The following is a 12,391-nucleotide window of genomic DNA, read 5'->3' on the forward strand; positions in this document are numbered from 1 at the left end:
GCTTATGTTCTTGGAATGAGTGAGAATTTGGTAGATGGAAGACCATCTGCAAATGTCTACATTCTATCTATTCTTTCTTTCTTCTTGGCGGAGCAAAGTGACAATATTTCTCCCCTGGAGACAGGGCGGTTATCAGACATGGAAGAGGTAACCCACAAAAAGAAGAAAAAAGTGAAAAAAGTTATACGAGAATCTATGTTCTCAAGAGTAGCTCTACTGTTTATTTACCCAAAGACAATACTAAAGAATGGAAACTGATCTTGGATGTACCCTCGATCCTTGTCGTGACATACAACGCCATCTGTTGAACGCGCGGGGAACTTCTTGTTTTGATGTCTGCTACGCTTCACCGGGATCATGTCATTTGCTTATTTTAAATCAACATAGCGATTTCTTTATAACACACTCATGATCAGACCGCTGTTTATTCAGTCAGTCCCACATACTTGTTCAGATACACACGAACTTCTTATGAACCTTTGTGAAGTGTCCAGCTTTAGACTTCAGCCTTAACCCTTGTCAAAAATCACCCATTTACTCATGTTAAGGACCATCTCCCAGACTTTTTATTCGTTCTTTTTTTTCTAACTTCCTTATTTCCTGAGAGATGAAGGCTGCATATAATGTACCTTCAACTTAAACAGTACAAAAACTTCTCATAAAAAGACGAAATATCAATTTCATTCAACCTTTTAAAGCTCTTCGAAGGTACAAAGTCTCAAAATGTTTCCCCCCTCATAAAATATATATATATATATATATATATATATATATATATATATATATATATATATATATGTTTCAAGAAATACAACTGTAAATCTAAAAAGTGAAGGCACTATCTTACGAATGTAAGAGGTATTCAACTTTAGATATCTATGACTTTTGTGTGCTGAACTTAATCTAAAACCTCGTTTACACGGGGCAAGTTGATAGGGAAGTCAAGTGTGCAAGTTATATGAACTGGAGAGGAGAGCGAGCAAGTATATGTTCACACAGGCCTAGTCAAAGACGAGTGGCCTGTGTGAACATGTACTTGCTCGCATTCCTCTCAACTTGCCCCGTGTAAACGAGAATTAACTAATTAATCACTGAACACTTCGGTTTCCTAACTTGCCTACTTAGATAAGCCACTGGTATAAAAGTTAGTTACCAGAGTTCTATATTTTTCTCTCATCATAATAAATGCCCCCCCCCCCCGTCACCTATCACCCTAAATTCCATCTGGCGGTGCAGCCTCGAGGGGCTGGCACTCGCTCTCCGGACCCTGCCAGAGTTTGCTTTCTGCCGACTGCGACATTGTTTCGTCTATATTTTCATATATGCAGATAAATATATATATTCTTAGTAACCATGTAGTGAGCGCTAAAGCAATTGGCTGTATAAAGGAAAGATAGGAAAACTTTATGGACAGGGATGAGAGGTGGCAAGGGACATGGAGCTGCCTAGTGGTCCCTTGCAGTATCCATTCTTGTGTTCTTACGCCCAGCGGCGACTTGATCCTTCCTGCTACGAGCCGCAAAAGAAACATTCCTGTACATTCATAGAACACAGGCATTTCTTTTTCTAGATCTGCATGAAAACTCATGGACCCTTGCCAGTTACGATTTTATTTTATTCTATTTTATTTCTTCTGTTGTCATCACCATCATGGCCACAACTATCATAATCATCATTATCTTTTTCGTACTTAGATGTCTCAAACTTTGTATCAAGACAAATAAATAACAGTAATTCTATATTGCAAGCAGTTTATTGTCCAGTGCAGGGATGGCTTACATTCTTCCCACTACCTGTTCAGCCTGAATCAGGTTCTCCTACTACCTGTGTAAGCTAAACTGTGTCACATCCTTTCTACAACCGTTCTATGAGTATAATAGATATTTTGCTATCGTTTTGAGTCTTATCTAATGTAAAGCTAGCGTTTTTTATAACGTTGATAAATTTCTCTACAATGCGAGTAAGCACGTATTACCTCACCAGATGGCAGCACTGTGTGATGAGTCGTAAAGTTCACTTCCTGTTTTACAGTCTTCTTTCCAAACGTGATAAAACTAACTTTAAAATGCCGCAGCATTGCTCTGTTCTACTGTGTTCAGCACATAAGTGTGGACACGAGTTTCCGTCAGATGAGAGGATGAATATGAAGTGGAGAATAGCGATAAAACGCTTTGAACCAGGTATAAATAAGCCATGGATTCCAAGGAAATACAGTGTTGTCTGTGAAAAACATTTTACAGCAGATGTCTACATGCCTGCTGGTCTTTTAGGTAAGTGATATTCAACTTTGTTGTCATTTATATATAAAGAAAAATAACAGGCACTATTCTTTTTTAACAATTCAGCAAGATAATCCGTTCCCCTTGGTGTGTCATCATGTCAAGTGTGTGTAGTAGTAAGAATTTTGTTATGGGCCAGAAAGAAACACAGTGCAGGACTTAATGCCAGTGAAATTCAAAAAACAATTTCCATCAACAAGAGTAATTTTGGATGCAACAGAGGTGCCAGTAATGTTAATGCACAAAGTGAAACTTTTTCGACTTATAAAAATCGCAACAAAGTGAAAACAATGGTCGGCTGCACTCCAGGACTAATTTCTTATGTGAGTGATAGCTACAGTGGCAGCGCATCTGACAGACAGGTAATCGAAAGATCTTGTTTAATACAAGGACATATGTTTGAATCTGGGGACAGTATTATGGTTAGACGTTAAGGTGAACACTTCGACCAATAAAATGGATATTTACATAATAACAAAGGACTATTGTTAATTGAAATCGTGTTGAAAGTACGTACGATATCTTACCTTTCTATCAAATTCTCTTTCCTCCCTGAGACAAGTGCTCATCTTGTTGCTAATTCAACTTTTAAACGCTGAACTGTCCAATTTCCATAGGACGCCATTGTGTGTCTACTACGACTGATGGTACAGTGGAGCCATCTACCGGGGATAAATTGTGATGCTTACTCCCATTCTGTTTGCCAATCTCTGAATCCATTTTGGGTAATCGATAAGTTTGAAATTCGCGCCAACTTTCGCTTTCACCGTTTTCTTACTTTCCCTGTCCCATGAATTTTCTGAGCAATCAACGACAGGAAAATAAACAATATAAATTAATGAAAATACGAATTTACCATTATTATTATTTTACTGCCGTCAGTAGTCAAATAACATAAATGTGATTGTACCTTTTGACACTGTATCAACAACCGTTATACTAAGTAAAACAGGCGAACATTCTAGACTGACTGATCTCGCAAAGACAGCCAATTCTAGATTCAGGTGTCCTCTTTCTAGTTTTGTGGATAGCTTCATGCCCTGTAATGGCAGGCAAACAGTGAAATTACTCGTTCATGACAGACATTCTCAAACAAGAGGCAATAGGCAACTAAGGAAGAGGAATAATTTAGATGGGATTAGGGAGGAATTGAGATGGAATGAGTAATTTGGGAAATAATTTAGATGGAATTGGGGATTTCGGTGAGGAACTGAAATGGAATGAGGAATTTGAGGTGGAATTTCAGTAGGGTCGGAATTCTAAGCTGGGGGCGAAGCGACCCTGTATATTGTGTATACTGAATGAAATACAAAAATACGCAACCATTAAAGGCATTCACAAGAAATCCCTCGTCAGTCTTACTCCTATTTTTGGGATTACTACAAAATTGAAATGTGGATCGAACGACCATTTTTATTAACAACTAGCTGTCTAGGGTAGGCTATGTAGATAAAAATGAAGTTACGTGTTGAAAGGATTTCGTTATTACTCTCGTTTTTCTAAATAAGAATTCTATGAGTTGGCCGCGCCAAAACCTGTGGAGTATATCATCGGACTGGAAGGAAATTTTGGGTTAAAAATGTTTAGGTTTGGTCGTAAAATATTATTATTATTACTATTACTATTATTATTATTATTATTATTATTATTATTATTATAATTATTATTATTACTATTATCATTATCATTATTATTATTATTATTATTATTATTATCATTATCATTATTATTATTATTATTATTATTATTATTATTATTATTATTATTATTATTATTATTATTATTATTACTATTACTATTATTATTATTATTATTATTATTATTACTATTTTTATCATTATTATTTTTTGCTGTCGATCACGAGTCCAACACGTAATCCAAGACCATAATTGACTACAATTATTATTTACTATCTTTTTTTAATCTGGCTAAAACAAGGCAATTGATTTGTGTTGGTTCGTTAATCTATTTATCCTCTTCCACTATTCATTTACTCATTTGCCTAGCTTCCTGTCCATTCATTTACTGAAACGGAAAAGTCGTTAGTCAATTGATTGAACAAATCTGGCGAACCGAAATAGCATTGAAATTGACAAATTGTACATTTTCTCTTACAAAGACTCATAGAAAATGTATTTAGTAAGGGTAGTCCATGATAAAATGTTCCCATGTGGTATTTGATTAATGGGAGTAAGCATCACAATTTATCCCGGTAGATGGCTCCACTGTACCATCAGTAGTAGTAAAACACACAATGGCGTCCTATAAAAATTGGACAGTTCAGCGTTTAAAAGTTGAATTGGCAACAAGAGGAGCACTTGTCTCAGGGAGGAAAGAGAATTTGATAGAAAGGTAAGATATCGTACGTACTTTCAACACGATTTTAAGTAACAATAGTCCTTTGTTATTATGTAAATATCCATTTTATTGGTCGAAGTGTTCACCTTAACGTCTAACGAAGCAAACAAATCTTGTACTCTAATACCACGGTCTGACATAATACTGCCCCCAGATTCGATTATACTGTATGTCTGTCAGATGCACTGCCACCGTAGCTATCACTCACATAAGAAATTAGTCCACCTGGAGTGCAGCCGGTCATTGCCTTCAATGTGTTGCGATTTTTATAAGTCGAAAAAGATGCACTTTATGCATTAACATTACTGGGTTTTTGAATCGGCACCTCTGTTGCATCCAAAATTACTCATGTTGATGGAAATTGTTTTTTGAAGTTCACTGGCATTAAGTCCTGCACTGTGTTTCTTTCTGCCCAAAACTTGATTTCTTGGAGTTGGAAGAACATAAAAATAATCCATACATTCACAACTTTTGACGCATAATTTTGACTGATTCTGAACAAAATAGATAATTCAATATCATCTTTGGCCTGTCTCAACTTGATTATAGTTAAAAACAACTGATCTTCCGCTGATAATAAATCATAGTCCATTCCATCAAGATTATTGACAGCTGGACCAAGCACAGAGAATATTAAGGGAAAATGTGCAAAGTCATTAAATCCTGTATAATACTGGATGGCCTTATTGTCATTTATAAACCGGATGATAGAGAATCTAGCATTTATAGAATTTAGTATCTCACAATGGATACCGTGGTCCTAGACCGATTTCTCTCCGTCAGCGTCACTTTGTAGAATCTCATTTTCCCTTTCAGCTGACACTACCTCTTCGTTGCCAACATCTTGAATATGTGGTTCATTTTGAAATAAACGTCTCCTCTTAGCTACCCTTTCTGCTCTTTCTGCATTCAGTGTTGAGGAGAACGTGGATGGTGTTGTATTAAAATCAAAAATAGATGGAACCGCACCAGGTTTCAGCCTCTTACGAGAACCTGAAATTAAAGCAAAGAAAAAGTTAGTTCTTTGTTTACCTTAGGAAGCAATAGAGTAAGGTTAGGGTAAGTGGTAAGGTCAGGGTTTGAGCTTGGGAGTCATAAAAGAACTTAAATAAAAAAAAAAAACGTAGCTCTATTGATGTTTTACGTAAGTGACATCACAATGAAAGTGCGTTAAAAAACCTGCGTAACTGTAGACATTTCCTAATTCAAATAGTAAACCTATAAAATCATAATTACCTTCCTGCGAATATATACAATGACAGGTACATGGGTTAAAAAATAATGGCTGCTCCCCATAACAAAATTCTTACTACTACACACACTTGACATGATGACACACCAAGGGGAACGGGTTATCTTGCTGAATTGTTAAAAAAGAATGCCTGTTATTTTTCTTTATATATAGATGACAACAAAGTTGAATATCACTTACCTAAAAGACCAGCAGGCATGTAGTCATCTGTTGTAAAATGTTTTTCACAGACAACACTGTATTTCCTTGGAATCCATGGCTTATTTTTACCTGGTTCAAAGCGTTTTATCGCTATTCTCCACTTCATATTCATCTTCTCATCTGACGGAAACTTGTGTCCACCCTTATGTGCTGAACACAGTGAAACAGAGTAATGCTGAGGCATTTTAAATTTAATTTTATCACGTTTGGAAACAAGACTGTAAAACAGGAAGTGAACTTTACGACTCATCATACAGTGCTGCCATCTGGTGAGGTAATGCGTGTTTACTCCCATTGTCGTTAAGGATGTAATCTATTGATTGATATCCATTAATTAGTTTCGTATGTCCATGGACTCGTTCTTGAGTAGTTCATAATAAAAGAAAATATTTATGAGTTAGTTTGTGACCATTGTAATGTGCCTTGCGAAAGAGAGAAGAAAAAATAAAACATAAAATTTCCCTGCAAGTTTTTTTTTCCAGTGAAACTTGCTATCAGATGCGTTGCCTCTTATGTCCAAGTACCCACACGTCAACACACGAAGGGATGACCATCCTGCTCTTCGGATTAAACATTGCATCCGATACTGATATACATATATGGATGACTTCCTTTGAGGAAAGAAAAAAACAGGACCACACAGTGAGTTAAATGGATGGGCAGTCAGTCTAGCCAAAAGATCCTTTTCAAAGCCTCGAGGTATCAGTATTATAAACCACCCAGCACAGGAATAGTTACCCAAGAAAAAGTACCCTTCCACACCTGAACATTTTCAGGCCGATTGAGCAACAGACAATAACGGGTATGTGCACTCACCAAAGAGAAGGCCACTTATGGAAATCCTGTTTCTCTAACTTCCTTTCATTCGGATTTGCAAATAGGGACCTCGGTCTTCGAGAAAGTGAGAGCAACATCCATGGAAGTGACCACAACAAGACGCATCGGACCAGTGGTGGCCAGGGAACATACGGTCATAAATCGTCGGTCTGTGTTTACCCCGTTATAACCATAGGATTTGCAACATAAAGAAAATCCTTTCCCAGTGTACATTATCATGAAAATTCAGGTATATTAAGATATGCATATAGGTGAGTGGATGGGTGGTGAGATAAACACAGGGAACCGTTTAGGGATTTATTCTGACGTTTCGTCCTTACCAGGACTTCCTCAGAGTACATACACATTTAAACAATTCACACCCTAAATACCCGCCGAATCTATCCGCGTTCCATTATGGTCGACCTGACCTCTCGTCCTCCTACGCTCTGCCTCTCGAAGTATCAAGCGGCTGGCCGTTTTTGTTAATTTAACAAAAACGGCCAGCCGCTTGATACTTCGCGAGGCAAAGCGTAGGAGGACGAGAGGTCAGGTCGACCATGGTGGAACGCGGATAGATTCAGCGGGTATTTAGGTTGTGAATTGTTTAAATGTGTATGTACTCTGAGGAAGTCCTGGTAAGGACGAAATGTCAGAATAAATCCCTAAACGGCTCCCTGTGTTTATCTCACCACCCATCCACTCATCTATCTTACATATTTCAAAATGCACATAGCTTTGATATCCTTCAACTGTAGTCACAACGGGTTTGAGGTTTTCAATCTCAATTCCATATGGGGATTGTCAGCAAAAAATAATACGCTGACCTAACATGGTTAAATGGAATAGAATGATAATATCAAATCAACTTTATTGCAATATTTTGATATGACATGACTCAAGTTAACTGTTGAAAGATGTCAAATGACAGTGCCAAAAAATTAGACCATTTCTTTTCACCATAATTTGATAAATGTAATGAACGGTTACGAAAAATATATGCGCTACACCAATAAAGGAAATTGTTTTGTAAAGAGTAGTTGCTGTTCATATCTCATTAGAGTATAAATAAATCAAGAAAAGTTCATCTGAAACGTGTATATACTTTATACTCGCATGGTGTATTCTTGCCTTGCAGAAACATATACTGAATCACACACTACTAAAACTAAAAAAAAATAAAGAAGATTAAATTAAATCAAATAAAAATAGAATAAATCGTCAAAGCAGTTCTGGAAAAAATCCAAGTTTCGTAATATGTGACTCACCATTGTCTTGTACCACGTGTTGGACTCGTGATCGACAGCTATTACCCTCCCGGAAGAGAGCTCAGAGTTGGGAAATGCCTGTGGGCAAAGTTCTCCACTTTGGTCGCCCAGAAGTGAAGTTAGCCTTTACTCCAACTTGTCAATCCAATAAAGACTCCGAAACCTTCAACTGAACAAGTATGGTGAGTTTCTCCTCGTCAGGTCAGAAAATTTGAAGGTTTTATTTGTCCCAACTCTTTCCCAATGATAAATGTTCTGTATAGAATACACTGTGGTAATATCCATGTGATTTTATTCAACTGTGGCTATAGATTGGTTGAGATCCTCCTCAGATAAGAAAAATCGCCAATTGTATTTTGAGTTGTCTCCAAGCTAATTTACTCATCTCTGTATCACACCATTTGGAATGGAGAGGGACGGAAAAGTTTTCATGAAGGCTGCTCTACTGTGAGAGGATATTCTACTATTAAGTGATAACGACTTTTCTTCTTCTTCTTCGATGCTTGTGTTTGTCCTTGTTTGCATGTGATGTGTATGTATGCTAGTGTGTGAATACACACACACATACGCACATTTTTATATCTATATATCTATCTCCGATATATATATATATATATATATATATATATATATATATACAGTATATGTATATATATGTATATATATATACAGTATACGTATATATATGTATATATATATATGTATATATGTATATATATATGTATATATATATATATATATATATATATATATATATATATGTCCATATACATATGAACATATGTATATGTAAATATATATAAATATATATATATACATATATGTATATATATATATATATATACATACATATATACAATATATATTTCTATGTATGCATATATATATTTATATATATATATATACATATATATATACATATATACATATATATATACATATATATATACATATATATATATATATATATATATATATATATATATACATATATATATATATATATATATATATATATATATATATATATATATGAATGCGTATTTATTTTGGCTAACGGTAGGCAACTTTATTCAGCTGAGGGGATGTTCCTCCTCGGTATCGGATGAAAAGTAAGGCTATAGAAAATTATTGATAGTGACCTTTAGTGAGGACAGTATTTACTAGACGTCGAGGCAGGAAAGGTGGCTCATTTACGTTTACTGGAGAGGTTTTTCAATTTATCCGGATATTTTATGAGTGAATTTTTGTTGTTGATTTTATACATTCACTGGTGGGGCTTTTCCTCGTGGCGGAGCTGACGCCATCCACAGATTCTCTTTTCGGGGTCAACTGCCAGTATGCGCTTCAACAGCGACCAAGAGGACAAAGCTTCAACTTTGTGCCAGAATTTTTTCTTGAAAATCTTCCTCTTCCTTTTGACCCAGAGGCTGTAGTTCCTGTCTTCAGGGTCGGCTGTCCACCAAGGACGACCCGCCGTCAGCATGTTGAAGAGGATGATGCCGCAGGCCCACACGTCGATGGGCGGGCCCCTGTACTTCATGCCAGTGAAGACTTCTGGGGCCATGTAGCTCTGGGTGCCTAAGAAACCCGACAAATAAATTTCAGCTCCCTTCCAGATGTAGAGGCTGCAGAGTCCCAGATCCGCAATCTTGATGATTCCCTCTTCTGTGAGGAGGACGTTGTCGGGTTTCAGGTCCCTGTGAATGACTCCCCTTGAGTGCAAGTAGTCGACGCCCTTCCTGATTTGCTCGAAGTAACGAAGGGCGTCTTCTTCGGCCAAAGGGCCTTTCAAATCTCCTAGGGAGCCGCCGCTTGCGTACTCCAGGTACATGAAGAGCTTCTCGTAGTGCTTCCTCCAGAAGAACAGCTGGATGACGTTCTCATGCTTCAGCTGTCCATGGATGATGGCTTCGTAGACTTCCTCGGAGGAGGTGGATTTGCACTTTAGCTCCTTAACGGCCAGAAGCTCGCCAGTCTCGGCGTTCTTGAGAAGCTTGACGTGGCCGAAAGCACCTACGCCAAGATATCTGACGTCCTCCCAATTCTTGTTTCTTCTGTGAGCTCTTGCTTTTTCTTTGTTTCTTTCGATATGCTCACGGGGAGGGAATATTGTTGCAGGACTCTTTGGAATAGTCGTTGGGGTCATTGCATTCTTTCTGGACCCTCGACTTCCATTTACCTTCAAGGGGATACTTTTCTCTTTCCCCGAACTATTCTTTGTCCTGTCCTCGTTGCCCTTGCTGTCCTTGCTGTCCTTGCTGTGGCTCCAAAGGTCCTTGCTCGATTCTTGAGATCGCCAGCAGCAGACGAAGTGTCTAAAGAAGAACATCGCTAAAAATTCTTTAGACAAAATACCATCTCTGGGTCGTTTGACGATATCGAACGATTCTCAGCAGACGTCATCTGAGTTTAGCCCCGGGGAAACATTGGTTGCGGTGGACGAAAACGATGCTATTCCTGCAGTTGGAGTCACAAGTATTTCTCTACGAAATAACTACCCTTTTACTCTCCCTTTCTATACATATGTATATAATGTATATGCATATATATAAATATGTATATATATATACATATATGTATGTATATATATATATATATATATTACAGGTGAAAAAATGTAATCACACATTTGTCAATAACGTAGAAACCACTGTTGGAGTAGAAAAGACTGGAAACGGGGAGTCTATATATTTCGATTTCAAACTGCAATCCTCTTCAGTAGAAGAGGATTGCAGTTTGCAATCGAAATATATAGATTCCCCGTTTCCAGTCTTTTCTACTCCAACAGTGGTTTCTACGATATATATATATATATATATATATATATATATATATATATATATATATATATATATATATATATGTATATATTCTGTTAAAAACGACAGCAAAAGAATTATTGATTAGTTTTTTCCGTGAGCTCTCAAGCTTGCGAAAAGTAGATTTTTGGTAGGGGGAAAGGGAGTAAATCAGATTTCCAAAATTCATAGGAAACACAAAAGTTATAATAGACACAAAAGTATAGTACACAATAAACACAATACAAGAAATTAATACAAGAAATACAGCAAAAAACAAAATACAAGCACAACAAAATAGTTATCAAGACGTTTCGCAGGATCTTTCTGCATCCTCAGTTGAAGTGAAAAGAAAGGGAAAGGGAGCATATTTTAAATGAAATGGGAAGCACGGGGAGAAGTCACCGTGTTGCAACTGGGGAAAGTCACACGCAGGACCACAAACACTGGGAGAGATCACAAGTTGGCGGAAATGGTACTCGGGGAGGTCACTCCCGGGTTCGGCGCCAATCTGCTTCTCAGTCTTTGGGAACGACGTATGGTAGGAAGTTCTTCCCTTTCGCGGGGAATGGGGAGCCTCTGGGAAGGAGAGCCCGATGTCTTGGGATTGTCCATCTGGCTCCTCCGAACAGGTTTCATGCTAGGGAGGAGGGCGAAATCATTTACCTGCCTATTAATGGCAGGTTGCAGCTCCTTTATCCATATGGCTTCCAAGATAGCCAAGCGCTATCCCCGAGTACCATTTCCGCCAACTTGTGATCTCTCCCAGTGTTTGTGGTCCTGCGTGTGACTTTCCCAGTTGCAACACGGTGACTTCTCCCCGTGCTTCCCATTTCATTTAAAATATGCTCCCTTTCCCTTTCTTTTCTCTTCAACTGAGGATGCAGAAAGATCTGCGAAACGTCTTGATAACTATTTTGTTGTGCTTGTATTTTGTTTTTTGCTGTATTTCTTGTATTAATTTCTTGTATTGTGTTTATTGTGTACTATACTTTTGTGTCTATTATAACTTTTGTGTTTCCTATGAATTTTGGAAATCTGATTTACTCCCTTTCCCCCTACAAAAAATCTACTTTTCGCAAGCTTGAGAGCTCACGGAAAAAACTAATCAATAATTCTTTTGCTGTCGTTTTTAACAGAATATGTCTCAGAGAGAATCTCCTGCCACGCTTCACCAATATATGTATATGTATATACATATATACACACACAGAGACACACACACACACACACCACATCTATATATATATATGATATATATATATATATATATATATATATATATATATATATATATAGATATATATATTGTGTATGTGTGTGTGTGTGTGTGTGTGTGTGTGTGTGCGCGTGTGTGTGTGTGTGTATGTGTGTGTGTGTGTGTCTGTGTGTGTTTGTGTGTGTGTGAGAGAGAGA

The 12,391-nt window shown here is 37.2% G+C and overlaps 2 protein-coding genes across 2 annotated transcripts in view; one reads left to right on the forward strand and one right to left on the reverse strand.

The window, feature by feature from the left end:
• Window positions 1-1,733, forward strand: part of LOC143026051 (uncharacterized) — a 32,685-nt gene extending 30,952 nt beyond the window's left edge. The window contains exon 8 of the mRNA XM_076186045.1: window positions 1-1,733. This exon is cut by the window's left edge and continues 350 nt beyond it. The gene's annotated coding sequence lies outside the window, so the exon portion shown is untranslated.
• Window positions 1,734-9,441: 7,708 nt separating this feature from the next.
• LOC143026052 (serine/threonine-protein kinase Chk1-like) lies at window positions 9,442-10,506 on the reverse strand. Its single transcript, XM_076186046.1, has one exon. The coding sequence runs from the start codon at window positions 10,504-10,506 to the stop codon at window positions 9,442-9,444; it is 1,065 nt and encodes a 354-aa protein (XP_076042161.1).
• Window positions 10,507-12,391: the final 1,885 nt, after the last annotated feature.

This window comes from Oratosquilla oratoria, chromosome 6 (genome assembly GCF_046742065.1).
Source record: "Oratosquilla oratoria isolate Oo_2021 chromosome 6, ASM4674206v1, whole genome shotgun sequence".
Taxonomy (NCBI): Eukaryota; Metazoa; Arthropoda; class Malacostraca; order Stomatopoda; family Squillidae; genus Oratosquilla; species Oratosquilla oratoria.

Coding starts and splice junctions, on each gene's coding strand:
- LOC143026052 (XM_076186046.1), bottom strand. CDS start 10,506: ATGTTCTTCTTTAGACACTTCGTCTGCTGCTGGCGATCTCAAGAATCG.